Raw genomic sequence first — 20,950 nt, 5'->3', positions numbered from 1 at the left:
AGAGTCCCGGCACTCTGGAACTCTCTCCCTACTGAAATCAGACACTGTAACTCTTTAACTTCCTTTAAATCTCTTCTTAACTCACATTTCTTTGTCTTAGCCTTTGGCAATGTCTGATTTGTGTTTTATTTATATTGTTTTGTCCTTAATTATTGTTTTTACATATTTCATTGTTGACAGATCTATTTGCATAATGTTCATTTGTGATGTTTTTTATTATGCTGATGCTTTATCATTATGTCCTAATATGTTTCCTAAAAATAGCAGAGCAAAGAGACAGATTTATGTCAGATGCCCCCCCCCCCCCCCCCCAACGCCTTTCCCACAGCTGTAAATTAATTGCAAGGCCTGGTGTTTGCATTCAAAGACCTTTTTGGAGCAAGCAGAGATAAAATGGGATTAGGGATCAACTGCTAATGGCCCTGGAGAGCCACAATTGAGAGGCCCTTCCAGCAGCAGGGGGCTGCTGCCCTGCTTTGACTGTTGGTTGACCTCTAAAACTGTCTTTCAGCCTACATGGAAACACATACAGAAGGATTTCAAGATGGGATTAAAAGGCAAATGGAAATCCAACACCGGTCTTTTGAGTTTGACAGAGTGAAGATAGAACCTCCACACTTCAATGTTGAACACATGACCTTTTCACAGCTACTCCCCCAGATATCTCAGAGCCCCCTCCCTCTGGTTGCCTCTCCTCTTCTCTGCTCCAGAGACTCTTTCAAGAAAACATGTAATTTTAAAACATGCCATGACTTCATTCCTTTTCTAATGTGTACATTTGTATTCTAACTTGTATCAGAAATTGTCATTGCATACTTTCCATACCGAATTTCAGTATTGCGTTCATTTTCATTCACAGTAGCATAATTGTGTCGTGTTTGCTGTGTCACTGTTGTGTCAGACTTTGTTAGAAGTCTGTAGCAATAAATGTTTTTAAGGATAAAGTTGTTGTTTTCTGTAACTTTAAGTCACTTCATGTATCCGACTCCTTTGTTGGTTCTTCTACATACGTTCAGTTAATTTGTGGGTCATAGATAGTTAGTTTTATTGTGCTGACTCTGAAATTATATCACTGGTCAAATAATTAAAATGGTTCTGCATGATAATTCTGATCAATGCCATAATGAATTTTACCTACACTTGTAATTTGTAACTTTATTGACCATATACCTTATGTTGAAATGTATCCTTCTCTGTAGTAAAATCTAGTAAAATTTTCCAGAAACTTAAGATATTAGGAATTTGCAGACAGGTTATTTGTAAGTTTTCTCTGTGGCAATTGTCGCTTGACAAGAACTTCGGACATCATTGCGTTTACAAGACAAGAGGTTATAATACGCCCTCTGAGCAGCAGAGTGGAGGCTGCAGTGAGTTGCTATCGGAAAGTGATGAAAAAAGACGGCTAGCTGGTTAGCATGCTAACTTCAGTAGAAGAAAATATGTGATAGTGACAAGAGTTAACATTCTTGTTGCTTTCCAGTGCTGGAGACAGCTCTTGGTGAGTAAAGGAATGTGGTTTGAACTCGCAACGTTTGCCTTAGCTGCTAACGCTAGCTATGTAGCAATAGCAAAACTTACAATTAACTCATTTAAAGTTCATACTTAAGTCCATAGTGAAATGTGATGAGAAACTGTCATTTATCCAACAAAAAACAGCCCAAGGCCCCACATTACAGATGTATTTAGAAAAAGCAAAGGTACTCACTGGAATCTGTCTTCTCTGGATTCTCTCAGCATGATGAAAACAAACAGTCCCACTTCGGTGTTGAGAGAGAACGACACAACTTTGTCCAACATGACAACAAAACCCTAAAGAAAACAGAAAACACTTATGACTGCCGGAATTCCAGTCGAGAAGTTCATTATCGTCAACATAATAATCTGCACTTATTACTATTAGCGTTTGTGTTATTTACCCTGGGATCACACACTGACACGATAAAGATGACACCAAATCCAAGCAGTGACATGAATCCTTTAGCCATGCTGGAAGAAAACAGAGGAGCATGTAATCAGCTTAATGAGTATACATTAACATCTGAAAAGTGTTTTTCAGATAAATCATATGTCACACACAGATCCTCCTCTTCATTTATGTGAAGGGAGACAGAAAATATACTGCAGATTCAATAATGAACCAGCCAGTAAACAGCCTGTGTAATAGGCAGTGAAACTTTGTGCCTGAAGCAAATTTCCTCAACAGTGTAATACAGTTTTTAATGTTTGCTTTAAAACATGATTATGACGAGACAGTAACATTTTTCAAATAAGCAATAACTTCCCTGCAGTATGATATGATTTGTGCAATGTTTGTTGGAAGTTAAAATAACAGCTTTTGAAGTGTTGGAGATTTTTTAGCTCAAACATTTGGATTTTGATGTACCAACTTTTTTGGGGGTAGTTTGAAGAGCTTTTCAACTCATGGCACAAATTAGATGTACAAACTGGAAAGTAAAAAAATGTGAGTTACAAGAAAAAAACTTCAGTGGAGTGGACTGGTGGAGACAACAGCTCAAAGGGCCCTACATATACTGTCACATTGTCTTTGAAGTGAGCTTTTATGTAGTAATTGTGAGAAGAGAAAGACAGTAGACAACCTTTTTGCTCCAGATAAAATCCAGATACCATTTAATACACTTTCTATTATGCTTAGTGAGTCTTCATTAGATCACAGATCTGATTGCATTTTGTCTTGGTCAAGGCCAGCCCTGCTCCAGCCCAGACAGTGGTGATAATGCTTTTTTGTAACCGCTACAAAAATACCAGAGAAAAAAGTAGAATTAAAGCCTTGTGGTTGTATACCTCCACCAACCAGCCAAGGTGGAGGAAATGTGGTCACAGTCTCTGCTTCCTGAGTTACGGCACTGAAAAATGGAAGTGCATTATGAACATTTTGATGTCACAGTGACGTTAACCTTTGATCATTTGGATATAAAATGTCATCACTTCATTTGATCCTTTTTATCATTTTATAGATATTTGGGTTAAAATCACTTTTCATGCCTTACTATACTATGATGTTTTTTTTTTCATTTTTGTGACTTACTTTACTATGAGTTTTTTTTTACGTTTTTATGCCATACTATACTGTGACGTTTTATGCCTTACTATACTGTGATGTTTTTTGACGTTTTTATGCCTTGCTACACTGTGATGTTTTATGCCATACAATACTATGATGTTTATACGCCTTACTATACTATGACATTTTTTTGCCATACTATATTACGACGTTTTTTGACATTTTTTTGCCTTACTATATTGTGACGTTTCATGCATTACTATACTATGACATTTTATGCCTTACTATATTATGACGTTTTTTAAACATTTTTATGCCTTACTACACTGTGACATTTTTATGCCTAACTATACTATGACATTTTATGCCTCACTATACTATGATGCTTTTTTTTACCTTTTTATGCTTTACTATACTATGATGTTTTTTGACGTTTTTATGCCTTACTATATTATGATGTTTATACGCCTTACTACATTTTTTTGCCATACTATACTATGACGTTTTTTGACGTTTTTATGCCATACTATACGATGACGTTTCATGGCTTACTATACTATGACGTTTTTTGACGTCTTTATGCGTAACTGTACTTTTATGTTTTTTGCCACCTTTTTTCCCATACTATACTATGATGTTTTTTGATGTTTTTATGCCTTGCTATACTGTGACGTTGTTTTGACATTTTTATGCCTTACTATCCTATGACGTTTCATGCCTTACTATGCTATGATGTTTTTTCGACATTTTTATGCCTTACTATACTATGACGTTTATACGCCTTAGTATACTATGATGTTTGTTGACATTTTTTTGCCATACTATATTATGAAGTTTTTTGACATTTTTTTACCTTACTATACTACGACGTTTTTTGACATTTTTATGCCTTACTATACTATAATGTTTATACACCTTACTATATTATGATGTTTTTTCACATTTTTATGCCTTACTATGACTTTTCATGCCTTACTATATGATGACGTTTTTGACGTTTTTATACCTTACTATATTGTGACGTTTCATGCCTTACTATCCTGATATTTCATGCCTTACTATACTATGATGTTTTTTTTACATTTTTGTGATTTACTTTACTATGACGTTTTTTGACATTTTCATGTCATACTATACTATGACGTTTTTCGAAATTTTTATGCCTTACTATACTATGACGTTTTTTTTGCCATTTTTTTGCCATACTATACTATGACGTTTTTTGACATTTTTTTGCCTTACTATACTATGACATTTATACGCCTTACCATCCTATGACGTTTCATGCCTTGCTATACTATGACATTTTTATTGAAATTTTTGCGCCTTACTATACTATGACTTTTTTTTGACATTTTTTTGCCATACTATACTATGACGTTTTTTTTTACATTTTTTTGCCTTACTATACTATGATGTTCGTTGAGATTTTTTTGCCATACTATATTATGACTTTTTTTTGCCATTTTTAAGCCTTACTATACTATGACGTTTTTTTTTACATTTTTATGCCTTACTATACTACGACGTTTTTTGACATTTTTTTGCCTTACTATACTATGACGTTTATACGCCTTACTATACTATGATGTTTGTTGACATTTTTTTGCCATACTATATTATGAAGTTTTTTGAAATTTTTTTGCCTTACTATACTATGACGTTTTTGACATTATTTAGCTTTACTATACCATGACGTTTTTTTGACATTTTTAAGCCTTACTATACTATGAAGTTTTTTTGACATTTTTAAGCCCTACTATACTATGACGTTTTTTGACATTTTTATGCCTTACTATACTATGATGTTTATACGCCTTACTATACTATGATGTTTTTTCACATTTTTATGCCTTACTATACTATGACGTTTTTAGATGTTTTTATGCCTTACTATACTATGACTTTTCATGCCTTACTATACGATGACGTTTTTGACGTTTTTATACCTTACTATATTGTGACGTTTCATGCCTTACTTTCCTATGATATTTCATGCCTTACTATACTATGATGTTTTTTTTACATTTTTGTGACTTACTTTACTATGACGTTTTTTGACATTTTCATGCCATACTATACTATGAGATTTTTTGACATTTTTTTGCCTTACTATACTATGACATTTATACGCTTTACCATCCTATGACGTTTCATGCCTTGCTATACTATGACATTTTTTTCGAAATTTTTATGCCTTACTATACTATGAAGTTTTTTTTGACATTTTTTTGCCATACTATACTATGACGTTTTTTGACATTTTTTTGCCTTACTATACTATGACGTTTTTTTTGAAATTTTTAAGCCTTACTATACTATGACGTTTTTTTTGATGTTCATACGCCTTACTATGTTTTTTGACATTTTTATGCTTTACTATACTATGACGTTTTCTGACATTTTTTGCCATACTATACTATGACGTTTATACGCCTTACTATACTATGATGTTTTTTCACATTTTTTTGCCATACTATACTACGCCGTCTTTTGACATTTTCTTGCCTTACTATACTATGACATTTATATGCCTTACCATCCTATGACGTTTCATGCCTTGCTATACTATGACGTTTTTTGAAATTTTTTTTGCCTTACTATACTATGACATTTATATGACTTACCATCCTATGACGTTTCATGCCTTGTTATACTATGACGTTTTTTTCGACATTTTTTTGCCATACTATACTATGACGTTTTTTGACATTTTTTTGCCTTACTATACTATGACGTTTTTTTTGAAATTTTTAAGCCTTACTATACTATGACGTTTTTTTTGATGTTCATACGCCTTACTATGTTTTTTGACATTTTTATGCTTTACTATACTATGACGTTTTCTGACATTTTTTGCCATACTATACTATGACGTTTATACGCCTTACTATACTATGATGTTTTTTCACATTTTTTTGCCATACTATACTACGCCGTCTTTTGACATTTTCTTGCCTTACTATACTATGACATTTATATGCCTTACCATCCTATGACGTTTCATGCCTTGTTATACTATGACGTTTTTTTCGACATTTTTTTGCCTTACTATACTATGACATTTATATGCCTTACCATCCTATGACGTTTCATGCCTTGTTATACTATGACGTTTTTTTCGATATTTTTTTGCCATACTATACTATGACGTTTTTTTTTTAATTTTTTTGCCTTACTATACTATGACATTTATACGCCTTACGATCCTATGACGTTTCATGCCTTGCTATACTATGATATTTTCTTTGAAATTTTTATGCCTTACTATACTATGACGTTTATACACCTTACTATACTATGATGTTTGTTGAAATTTTTTTGCCATACTATATTATGACATTATTTGACTTTTTTTTGCCTTACTATACTATGACGTTTTTTGCCATTTTTTTGCCATACTATACTATGACGTCTATATGCTTTACTATACTATGATGTTTTTTGCCATTTTTTAGCTTTACTATACTATGATGTTTTTTGATATTTATTTGCCTTATTATAATATGACGTTTTTTGACATTTCCTGCTTTACTATATTATGATGTTTATGTGTTTCACTATACTCTGCCGTTTGTAAAGTTTACTTTAATATGTCTTACTGCTACAGTTGAGAGTAGTACAGTGGTTACAAGTGTTGCCTTTCAATCCGATGATCGATGGTTCAAGTTCTAATTAGGAATCTCTTGTGTGTATGACATTTTTATGCCTTGCTAAAATATTACGTTTTTTGACATTGTTTAGCCCTACTATACTATGACGTTTACACGCCTTACTATACCATGGTGTTTTTTGACATTTTTTTTGCAATACTATACTATGACGTTTTTTTTTTACATTTTTAAGCCTTACTATACTATGACGTTTTTTGATATTTTTTTGCCATACTATACTATGACGTTTACACGCCTTACTATACCATGGTGTTTTTTGACATTTTTTTGCCATACTATACTATGACGTTTTTTTTTTACATTTTTAAGCCTTACTATACTATGACGTTTTTTGATATTTTTTTGCCATACTATACTATGACGTTTACACGCCTTACTATACTATGAGATTTTTTGACATTTTTTTGCCTTACTATACTATGACATTTATACGCTTTACCATCCTATGACGTTTCATGCCTTGCTATACTATGACATTTTTTTCGAAATTTTTATGCCTTACTATACTATGAAGTTTTTTTTGACATTTTTTTGCCATACTATACTATGACGTTTTTTGAAATTTTTTTTGCCTTACTATACTATGACATTTATATGACTTACCATCCTATGACGTTTCATGCCTTGTTATACTATGACGTTTTTTTCGACATTTTTTTTGCAATACTATACTATGACGTTTTTTGACATTTTTTTGCCTTACTATACTATGACGTTTTTTTTGAAATTTTTAAGCCTTACTATACTATGACGTTTTTTTTGATGTTCATACGCCTTACTATGTTTTTTGACATTTTTATGCTTTACTATACTATGACGTTTTCTGACATTTTTTGCCATACTATACTATGACGTTTATACGCCTTACTATACTATGATGTTTTTTCACATTTTTTTGCCATACTATACTACGCCGTCTTTTGACATTTTCTTGCCTTACTATACTATGACATTTATATGCCTTACCATCCTATGACGTTTCATGCCTTGTTATACTATGACGTTTTTTTCGACATTTTTTTGCCTTACTATACTATGACATTTATATGCCTTACCATCCTATGACGTTTCATGCCTTGTTATACTATGACGTTTTTTTCGATATTTTTTTGCCATACTATACTATGACGTTTTTTTTTTAATTTTTTTGCCTTACTATACTATGACATTTATACGCCTTACGATCCTATGACGTTTCATGCCTTGCTATACTATGATATTTTCTTTGAAATTTTTATGCCTTACTATACTATGACGTTTATACACCTTACTATACTATGATGTTTGTCGAAATTTTTTTGCCATACTATATTATGACATTATTTGACTTTTTTTTGCCTTACTATACTATGACGTTTTTTGCCATTTTTTTGCCATACTATACTATGACGTCTATATGCTTTACTATACTATGATGTTTTTTGCCATTTTTTAGCTTTACTATACTATGATGTTTTTTGATATTTATTTGCCTTATTATAATATGACGTTTTTGACATTTCCTGCTTTACTATATTATGATGTTTATGTGTTTCACTATACTCTGCCGTTTGTAAAGTTTACTTTAATATGTCTTACTGCTACAGTTGAGAGTAGTACAGTGGTTACAAGTGTTGCCTTTCAATCCTATGATCGATGGTTCAAGTTCTAATTAGGAATCTCTTGTGTGTATGACATTTTTATGCCTTGCTAAAATATTACGTTTTTTGACATTGTTTAGCCCTACTATACTATGACGTTTATACGCCTTACTATACCATGGTGTTTTTTGACATTTTTTTTGCAATACTATACTATGACGTTTTTTTTTTACATTTTTAAGCCTTACTATACTATGACGTTTTTTGATATTTTTTTGCCATACTATACTATGACGTTGTGTTGACATTTTTAAGCCTTACTATACTATGATGTTTGTTGCCATTTTTTTGCCTTAGTATACTATGACGTTTATACGCCTTACTATACTATAATGTTTTTTGACATTTTTTTGCCTTATTATAATATGACGTTCTATGAAGTCCATGTGTTTCACTATACTCTGCCGTTTGTGAAGTCTACTTTAATATGAATTACTGCTACAGTCGAGGGTAGTACAGTGGTTACAAGTGTTGCCTTTCATTCCAAGGGTTGTTGGTTCAAGTCCTGGTTAGGAATATCTTGTGTGTATGACATTTTTCAGCCTTACTATACTATGATGTTTTTTCACATTTTTTTGCCATACTATACTATGATGTTTTTTGACATTTTATTGCCTTACTATACTATGATGTTTTTTTGCCATTTTTTAGCTTTACTATACTATGATGTTTTTTGATATTCATTTGCCTTATTATAATATGACGTTTTTGACATTTACTGCTTTACTATATTATGATGTCTATGTGTTTCACTATACTCTGCCGTTTGTAAAATTTACTTTAATATGTCTTACTGCTACAGTTGAGAGTAGTACAGTGGTTACAAGTGTTGCCTTTCACTCCGATGGTCGATGGTTCAAGTCCTAATTAGGAATTTCTTGTGTGTATGACATTTTTCAGCCTTACTATACTATGATTTTTTTCACATTTTTTAGCCTTACTATACTATGACGTCAATATGCTTAACTATACTTCGATGTTTCTTTCCATTTTTTTTGCCATACTATACTATGACGTTTTCTGACATTTTTTAGCCTTACTATACTATGATGTTTTTTGATATTTTTTTGACTTATTATAATATGACGCTTTTTGACATTTCCTGCCTTATTATACTATGAAGTCTATGTATTTCACTGTACTCTGCCGTTTGTAAAGCTTACTTTCATATAGCTTACTGCAACAGTTGAGGGTAGTACAGTGGTTACAAGTTTTGCCTTTCATTCCAAGGGTCATTGGTTCAAGTCCTGGTTAGGAATATCTTGCGTGTGTGACATTTTTATGCCTTGCTAAAATATTACGTTTTTTGACATTGTTTAGCCTTACTATACTATGACGTTTATACGCCTTACTATACCATGGTGTTTTTTGACATTTCTTTTGCAATACTATACTATGACGTTTTTTTTTTAATTTTTAAGCCTTACTATACTATGATGTTTTTTGATATTTTTTTGCCATACTATACTATGACATTTATACGCCTTACTATACTATGATGTTTGTTGCCATTTTTTTGCCTTAGTATACTATGACATTTTTTGACATTTTTAAGCCATACTATACTATGACCTTTTTTGACATTTGTATGCCTTACTATACTATGACGTTTATATGCCTTATTATACTATGACATTTTTTGAGATTTTTTTGCCATACTATACTATTACGTTTGTTGCCATTTTATTGCCTTACTATACTATGATGTTTTTTGACATTTTTTAGCCATACTATACTATGACGTTTTTTGATATTTTTTTGCCATACTATACTATGACGTTTTTTGACATTTCTTTGCCATACTATACTATGACGTTTTCTGACATTTTTTTGCCTTACTATACTATGACGTTTTTTGACATTTTTTTGCCATACTTTACGATGACATTTTTTGACATTTTTATGCCTTACTATACTATGATGTTTTTTTGCCATTTTTTTGCCATACTATACTACGCCGTCTTTTGACATTTTCTTGCCATACTATACTATGACGTTTTTTGACATTTTTAAGCCTTACTATATTATGACGTTTATACGCCTTACTATACTATGATATTTTTTCACATTTTTTTGCCATACTATACTATGATATTTTTTCACATTTTTTTGCCATTTTTTTGCCTTACTATACTATGACGTTTTTTGCCATTTTTTTGCCATACTATACTATGACGTCTATATGCTTTACTATACTATGATGTTTTTTTGCCATTTTTTAGCTTTACTATACTATGATGTTTTTTTTGATATTTATTTGCCTTATTATAATATGACGTTTTTGACATTTCCTGCTTTACTATATTATGATGTTTATGTGTTTCACTATACTCTGCCGTTTGTAAAGTTTACTTTAATATGTCTTACTGCTACAGTTGAGAGTAGTACAGTGGTTACAAGTGTTGCCTTTCAATCCTATGATCGATGGTTCAAGTTCTAATTAGGAATCTCTTGTGTGTATGACATTTTTATGCCTTGCTAAAATATTACGTTTTTTGACATCTTTTTGCCATACTATACTATGACGTTTATACGCCTTACTATACCATGGTGTTTTTTGACATTTTTTTTGCAATACTATACTATGACGTTTTTTTTTTACATTTTTAAGCCTTACTATACTATGACGTTTTTTGATATTTTTTTGCCATACTATACTATGACGTTTACACGCCTTACTATACCATGGTGTTTTTTGACATTTTTTTGCCATACTATACTATGACGTTTTGTTGACATTTTTAAGCCTTACTATACTATGATGTTTGTTGCCATTTTTTTGCCTTAGTATACTATGACGTTTATACGCCTTACTATACTATAATGTTTTTTGACATTTTTTTGCCTTATTATAATATGACGTTCTATGAAGTCCATGTGTTTCACTATACTCTGCCGTTTGTGAAGTCTACTTTAATATGAATTACTGCTACAGTCGAGGGTAGTACAGTGGTTACAAGTTTTGCCTTTCATTCCAAGGGTTGTTGGTTCAAGTCCTGGTTAGGAATATCTTGTGTGTATGACATTTTTCAGCCTTACTATACTATGATGTTTTTTCACATTTTTTTGCCATACTATACTATGATGTTTTTTTGACATTTTATTGCCTTACTATACTATGATGTTTTTTTGCCATTTTTTAGCTTTACTATACTATGATGTTTTTTGATATTCATTTGCCTTATTATAATATGACGTTTTTTGACATTTACTGCTTTACTATATTATGATGTCTATGTGTTTCACTATACTCTGCCGTTTGTAAAATTTACTTTAATATGTCTTACTGCTACAGTTGAGAGTAGTACAGTGGTTACAAGTGTTGCCTTTCACTCCGATGGTCGATGGTTCAAGTCCTAATTAGGAATTTCTTGTGTGTATGACATTTTTCAGCCTTACTATACTATGATTTTTTTCACATTTTTTTAGCCTTACTATACTATGACGTCAATATGCTTAACTATACTTCGATGTTTCTTTCCATTTTTTTGCCATACTATACTATGACGTTTTCTGACATTTTTTTAGCCTTACTATACTATGATGTTTTTTGATATTTTTTTGACTTATTATAATATGACGCTTTTTGACATTTCCTGCCTTATTATACTATGAAGTCTATGTATTTCACTGTACTCTGCCGTTTGTAAAGCTTACTTTCATATAGCTTACTGCAACAGTTGAGGGTAGTACAGTGGTTACAAGTTTTGCCTTTCATTCCAAGGGTCATTGGTTCAAGTCCTGGTTAGGAATATCTTGCGTGTGTGACATTTTTATGCCTTGCTAAAATATTACGTTTTTTGACATTGTTTAGCCTTACTATACTATGACGTTTATACGCCTTACTATACCATGGTGTTTTTTGACATTTCTTTTGCAATACTATACTATGATGTTTGTTGACATTTTTTTTGAAATTTTTACGCCTTACTATACTATGATGTTTTTTGATATTTTTTTGCCATACTATACTATGACATTTATACGCCTTACTATACTATGATGTTTGTTGCCATTTTTTTGCCTTAGTATACTATGACATTTTTTGACATTTTTAAGCCATACTATACTATGACCTTTTTTGACATTTGTATGCCTTACTATACTATGACGTTTATATGCCTTATTATACTATGACATTTTTTGAGATTTTTTTGCCATACTATACTATTACGTTTGTTGCCATTTTATTGCCTTACTATACTATGATGTTTTTTTGACATTTTTTTAGCCATACTATACTATGACGTTTTTTGATATTTTTTTGCCATACTATACTATGACGTTTTTTGACATTTCTTTGCCATACTATACTATGACGTTTTCTGACATTTTTTGCCTTACTATACTATGACGTTTTTTGACATCTTTTTGCCATACTTTACGATGACATTTTTTGACATTTTTATGCCTTACTATACTATGATGTTTTTTTGCCATTTTTTTGCCATACTATACTACGCCGTCTTTTGACATTTTCTTGCCATACTATACTATGACGTTTTTTGACATTTTTAAGCCTTACTATATTATGACGTTTATACGCCTTACTATACTATGATATTTTTTCACATTTTTTTGCCATACTATACTATGATATTTTTTCACATTTTTTTGCCTTACTATACTATGATGTTTTTTTGCCATTTTTTTGCCATACTATACTACGCCGTCTTTTGACATTTTCTTGCCATACTATACTATGACGTTTTTTGACATTTTTAAGCCTTACTATATTATGACGTTTATACGCCTTACTATACTATGATGTTTTTTCACATTTTTTTGCCATACTATACTATGATGTTTTTTCACATTTTTTGCCTTATTATACTATGACGTTTTTTGACATTTTTTTTACCATACTATACTATGACGTTTTTTGAAATTTTTTAGCCATACTATACTATGACGTTTTTTTATATTTTTTTGCCATACTATACTATGACGTTTTTTGACATTTTTTTGCCATACTATACTATGACGTTTTCTGACATTTTTTGCCTTACTATACTATGACGTTCATACGCCTTACTATACTATGACGTTTTTTGACATCTTTTTGCCATACTATACTATGACATTTTTTGACATTTTTATGCCTTACTATACTATGACGTTTATATGACTTACTATACTATGATGTTTTTTCACATTTTTTTGCCATACTATACTATCACGTTTTTTGACATTTTTTTAGCCATACTATACTATGACGTTTTTTGATATTTTTTTGCCATACTATACTATGACGTTGTTTGACATTTTTTTGCCATACTATACCATGACGTTTTCTGACATTTTTTGCCTTACTATACTATGACGTTCATACGCCTTACTATACTATGACGTTTTTTTTTTACATTTTTATGCCTTACTATACTACGACGTTTTTTGAAATTTTTTTGCCTTACTATACTATGACGTTTATACGCCTTACTATACTATGATGTTTGTTGACATTTTTTTGCCATACTATATTATGAAGTTTTTTTGAAATTTTTTTGCCTTACTATACTATGACGTTTTTGACATTATTTAGCCTTACTATACCATGACGTTTTTTTGACATTTTTAAGCCTTACTATACTATGAAGTTTTTTTTGCCATTTTTTTGCCATACTATACTATGACGTTTTTTGACATTTTTTTGCCTTACTATACTATGACATTTATACGCCTTACCATCCTATGACGTTTCATGCCTTGCTATACTATGACATTTTTTTTGAAATTTTTACGCCTTACTATACTATGACTTTTTTTTGACATTTTTTTGCCATACTATACTATGACGTTTTTTTTTACATTTTTTTGCCTTACTATACTATGACATTTATACACCTTACTATACTATGACGTTTCATGCCTTGCTATACTATGACATTTTTTTTGAAATTTTTACGCCTTACTATACTATGACTTTTTTTTGACATTTTTTTGCCATACTATACTATGACGTTTTTTTTTACATTTTTTTGCCTTACTATACTATGACATTAATACACCTTACTATACTATGATGTTCGTTGAGATTTTTTTGCCATACTATATTATGACTTTTTTTTGCCATTTTTAAGCCTTACTATACTATGACGTTTTTTTTTACATTTTTATGCCTTACTATACTACGACGTTTTTTGACATTTTTTTGCCTTACTATACTATGACGTTTATACGCCTTACTATACTATGATGTTTGTTGACATTTTTTTGCCATACTATATTATGAAGTTTTTTGAAATTTTTTTGCCTTACTATACTATGACGTTTTTGACATTATTTAGCTTTACTATACCATGACGTTTTTTTGACATTTTTAAGCCTTACTATACTATGAAGTTTTTTTGACATTTTTAAGCCCTACTATACTATGACGTTTTTTGACATTTTTATGCCTTACTATACTATGATGTTTATACGCCTTACTATACTATGATGTTTTTTCACATTTTTATGCCTCACTATACTATGACGTTTTTAGATGTTTTTATGCCTTACTATACTATGACTTTTCATGCCTTACTATACGATGACGTTTTTGACGTTTTTATACCTTACTATATTGTGACGTTTCATGCCTTACTTTCCTATGATATTTCATGCCTTACTATACTATGATGTTTTTTTTACATTTTTGTGACTTACTTTACTGTGACGTTTTTTGACATTTTCATGCCATACTATACTATGAGATTTTTTGAAATTTTTTTGCCTTACTATACTATAACATTTATACGCTTTACCATCCTATGACGTTTCATGCCTTGCTATACTATGACATTTTTTTCGAAATTTTTATGCCTTACTATACTATGAAGTTTTTTTTGACATTTTTTTGCCATACTATACTATGACGTTTTTTGAAATTTTTTTGCCTTACTATACTATGACATTTATATGACTTACCATCCTATGACGTTTCATGCCTTGTTATACTATGACGTTTTTTCCAACATTTTTTTGCCATACTATACTATGACGTTTTTTGACATTTTTTTGCCTTACTATACTATGACGTTTTTTTTGAAATTTTCAAGCCTTACTATACTATGACGTTTTTTTTTGATGTTCATACGCCTTACTATGTTTTTTGACATTTTTATGCTTTACTATACTATGACGTTTTCTGACATTTTTTTGCCATACTATACTATGACGTTTATATGACTTACTATACTATACTATGATGTTTTTTCACATTTTTTTGCCATACTATACTATGAGATTTTTTTGCCATTTTTTTGCCTTACTATACTATGATGTTTTTTTGCCATTTTTTTGCCATACTATACTACGCCGTCTTTTGACATTTTCTTGCCATACTATACTATGACGTTTTTTGACATTTTTAAGCCTTACTATATTATGACGTTTATACGCCTTACTATACTATGATGTTTTTTCACATTTTTTTGCCATACTATACTATGATGTTTTTTCACATTTTTTTGCCATACTATACTATGACGTTTTTTGACATTTTTTTAGCCATACTATACTATGACGTTTTTTGATATTTTTTAGCCATACTATACTATGACGTTTTTTTATATTTTTTTGCCATACTATACTATGACGTTTTCTGACATGTTTCAGCCTTACTATACTATGACGTTTTTTGACATTTTTTTGCCTTACTATACTATGACGTTCATACGCCTTACTATACTATGACGTTTTTTTGACATCTTTTTGCCTTACTATACTATGACATTTTTTGACATTTTTATGCCTTACTATACTATGACGTTTATATGACTTACTATACTATGATGTTTTTTCACATTTTTTTGCCATACTATACTATGATATTTTTTCACATTTTTTTTACCTTACTATACTATGATGTTTTTTTGCCATTTTTTTGCCATACTATACTACGCCGTCTTTTGACATTTTCTTGCCATACTATACTATGACGTTTTTTGACATTTTTAAGCCTTACTATATTATGACGTTTATACGCCTTACTATACTATGATGTTTTTTCACATTTTTTTGCCATACTATACTATGATGTTTTTTCACATTTTTTGCCTTATTATACTATGACGTTTTTTGATATTTTTTTGCCATACTATACTATGACGTTGTTTGACATTTTTTTGCCATACTATACTATGACGTTTTCTGACATTTTTTTGCCATACTATACTATGACGTTTTTTTTTACATTTTTTTGCCTTACTATACTATGACATTTATACACCTTACTATACTATGATGTTCGTTGAGATTTTTTTGCCATACTATATTATGACTTTTTTTTGCCATTTTTAAGCCTTACTATACTATGACGTTTTTTTTTACATTTTTATGCCTTACTATACTACGACGTTTTTTGACATTTTTTTGCCTTACTATACTATGACGTTTATACGCCTTACTATACTATGATGTTTGTTGACATTTTTTTGCCATACTATATTATGAAGTTTTTTGAAATTTTTTTGCCTTACTATACTATACTATGACGTTTTTTGACATTATTTAGCTTTACTATACCATGACGTTTTTTGACATTTTTAAGCCTTACTATACTATGAAGTTTTTTTTGACATTTTTAAGCCCTATTATACTATGACGTTTTTTGACATTTTTATGCCTTACTATACTATGATGTTTATACGCCTTACTATACTATGATGTTTTTTCACATTTTTTTGCCTTACTATACTATGACGTTTTTAGATGTTTTTATGCCTTACTATACTATGACTTTTCATGCCTTACTATACGATGACGTTTTTGACGTTTTTATACCTTACTATATTGTGACGTTTCATGCCTTACTTTCCTATGATATTTCATGCCTTACTATACTATGATGTTTTTTTTACATTTTTGTGACTTACTTTACTGTGACGTTTTTTGACATTTTCATGCCATACTATACTATGAGATTTTTTGAAATTTTTTTGCCTTACTATACTATAACATTTATACGCTTTACCATCCTATGACGTTTCATGCCTTGCTATACTATGACATTTTTTTCGAAATTTTTATGCCTTACTATACTATGAAGTTTTTTTTGCCATTTTTTTGCCATACTATACTATGACGTTTTTTGAAATTTTTTTGCCTTACTATACTATGACATTTATATGACTTACCATCCTATGACGTTTCATGCCTTGTTATACTATGACGTTTTTTCCAACATTTTTTTGCCATACTATACTATGACGTTTTTTGACATTTTTTTGCCTTACTATACTATGACGTTTTTTTTGAAATTTTCAAGCCTTACTATACTATGACGTTTTTTTTGATGTTCATACGCCTTACTATGTTTTTTGACATTTTTATGCTTTACTATACTATGACGTTTTTTGACATTTTTTTGCCATACTATACTATGACGTTTATATGACTTACTATACTATGATGTTTTTTCACATTTTTTTGCCATACTATACTATGATTTTTTTTCACATTTTTTTGCCTTACTATACTATGATGTTTTTTTGCCATTTTTTTGCCATACTATACTACGCCGTCTTTTGACATTTTCTTGCCATACTATACTATGACGTTTTTTGACATTTTTAAGCCTTACTATATTATGACGTTTATACGCCTTACTATACTATGATGTTTTTTCACATTTTTTTGCCATACTATACTATGATGTTTTTTCACATTTTTTTGCCTTATTATACTATGACGTTTTTTGACATTTTTTTTACCATACTATACTATGACGTTTTTTGACATTTTTTAGCCATACTATACTATGACGTTTTTTTATATTTTTTTGCCATACTATACTATGACGTTTTTTGACATTTTTTTGCCATACTATACTATGACGTTTTTTGACATTTTTTTGCCTTACTATACTATGACGTTCATACGCCTTACTATACTATGACGTTTTTTGACATCTTTTTGCCATACTATACTATGACATTTTTTGACATTTTTATGCCTTACTATACTATGACGTTTATATGACTTACTATACTATGATGTTTTTTCACATTTTTTTGCCATACTATACTATGATATTTTTTCACATTTTTTTTACCTTACTATACTATGATGTTTTTTTGCCATTTTTTTGCCATACTATACTACGCCGTCTTTTGACATTTTCTTGCCATACTATACTATGACGTTTTTTGACATTTTTAAGCCTTACTATATTATGACGTTTATACGCCTTACTATACTATGATGTTTTTTCACATTTTTTTGCCATACTATACTATGATGTTTTTTCACATTTTTTGCCTTATTATACTATGACGTTTTTTGATATTTTTTTGCCATACTATACTATGACGTTGTTTGACATTTTTTTGCCATACTATACTATGACGTTTTCTGACATTTTTTTGCCATACTATACTATGACGTTTTTTTTTACATTTTTTTGCCTTACTATACTATGACATTTATACACCTTACTATACTATGATGTTCGTTGAGATTTTTTTGCCATACTATATTATGACTTTTTTTTGCCATTTTTAAGCCTTACTATACTATGACGTTTTTTTTTACATTTTTATGCCTTACTATACTACGACGTTTTTTGACATTTTTTTGCCTTACTATACTATGACGTTTATACGCCTTACTATACTATGATGTTTGTTGACATTTTTTTGCCATACTATATTATGAAGTTTTTTGAAATTTTTTTGCCTTACTATACTATGACGTTTTTGACATTATTTAGCTTTACTATACCATGACGTTTTTTTGACATTTTTAAGCCTTACTATACTATGAAGTTTTTTTGACATTTTTAAGCCTTACTATACTATGACGTTTTTTGACATTTTTATGCCTTACTATACTATGATGTTTATACGCCTTACTATACTATGATGTTTTTTCACATTTTTATGCCTTACTATACTATGACGTTTTTAGATGTTTTTATGCCTTACTATACTATGACTTTTCATGCCTTACTATACGATGACGTTTTTTGACGTTTTTATACCTTACTATATTGTGACGTTTCATGCCTTACTTTCCTATGATATTTCATGCCTTACTATACTATGATGTTTTTTTTTTACATTTTTGTGACTTACTTTACTATGACGTTTTTTGACATTTTCATGCCATACTATACTATGACATTTATACGCTTTACCATCCTATGACGTTTCATGCCTTGCTATACTATGACATTTTTTTCGAAATTTTTATGCCTTACTATACTATGAAGTTTTTTTTGACATTTTTTTGCCATACTATACTATGACGTTTTTTGAAATTTTTTTGCCTTACTATACTATGACATTTATATGACTTACCATCCTATGACGTTTCATGCCTTGTTATACTATGACGTTTTTTTCGACATTTTTTTGCCATACTATACTATGACGTTTTTTGACATTTTTTTGCCTTACTATACTATGACGTTTTTTTTGAAATTTTTAAGCCTTACTATACTATGACGTTTTTTTTGATGTTCATACGCCTTACTATGTTTTTTGACATTTTTATGCTTTACTATACTATGACGTTTTCTGACATTTTTTGCCATACTATACTATGACGTTTATATGACTTACTATACTATGATGTTTTTTCACATTTTTTTGCCATACTATACTATGATATTTTTTCACATTTTTTTTGCCTTACTATACTATGATGTTTTTTTGCCATTTTTTTGCCATACTATACTACGCCGTCTTTTGACATTTTCTTGCCATACTATACTATGACGTTTTTTGAAATTTTTAAGCCTTACTATATTATGACGTTTATACGCCTTACTATACTATGATGTTTTTTCACATTTTTTTGCCATACTATACTATGATGTTTTTTCACATTTTTTGCCTTATTATACTAGGACGTTTTTTGACATTTTTTTACCATACTATACTATGACGTTTTTTGACATTTTTTAGCCATACTATACTATGACGTTTTTTTATATTTTTTTGCCATACTATACTATGACGTTTTTTGACATTTTTTTGCCATACTATACTATGACATTTATACACCTTACTATACTATGATGTTCGTTGAGATTTTTTTGCCATACTATATTATGACTTTTTTTTGCCATTTTTAAGCCTTACTATACTATGACGTTTTTTTTTACATTTTTATGCCTTACTATACTACGACGTTTTTTGACATTTTTTTGCCTTACTATACTATGACGTTTATACGCCTTACTATACTATGATGTTTGTTGACATTTTTTTGCCATACTATATTATGAAGTTTTTTTTGACATTTTTTTGCCATACTATACTATGACGTTTTTTGACATTATTTAGCTTTACTATACCATGACGTTTTTTTGACATTTTTAAGCCTTACTATACTATGAAGTTTTTTTGACATTTTTAAGCCTTACTATACTATGACGTTTTTTGACATTTTTATGCCTTACTATACTATGATGTTTATACGCCTTACTATACTATGATGTTTTTTCACATTTTTATGCCTTACTATACTATGACGTTTTTAGATGTTTTTATGCCTTACTATACTATGACTTTTCATGCCTTACTATACGATGACGTTTTTGACGTTTTTATACCTTACTATATTGTGACGTTTCATGCCTTACTTTCCTATGATATTTCATGCCTTACTATACTATGATGTTTTTT

At 30.1% G+C, this 20,950-nt stretch overlaps 1 protein-coding gene across 1 annotated transcript in view; it reads right to left on the bottom strand.

The window, feature by feature from the left end:
- The window catches only part of si:ch211-51h4.2 (uncharacterized), a 108,234-nt gene that overhangs the window by 3,361 nt on the left and 83,923 nt on the right, over positions 1-20,950 (bottom strand). Inside the window, exons 16-17 of the mRNA XM_056379085.1 lie at positions 1,917-1,986; positions 1,706-1,809 (exon numbers count right to left, since the gene is read on the bottom strand). Of these exons, the coding sequence (XP_056235060.1) occupies positions 1,706-1,809; positions 1,917-1,986 (174 nt within the window). The remainder of the gene's footprint in view (positions 1-1,705; positions 1,810-1,916; positions 1,987-20,950) is intronic.

The sequence above is a fragment of the Seriola aureovittata genome, chromosome 6, assembly GCF_021018895.1.
Source record: "Seriola aureovittata isolate HTS-2021-v1 ecotype China chromosome 6, ASM2101889v1, whole genome shotgun sequence".
Lineage (NCBI taxonomy): Eukaryota > Metazoa > Chordata > Actinopteri > Carangiformes > Carangidae > Seriola > Seriola aureovittata.
This window is presented reverse-complemented; position numbering and strand designations above follow the sequence as displayed.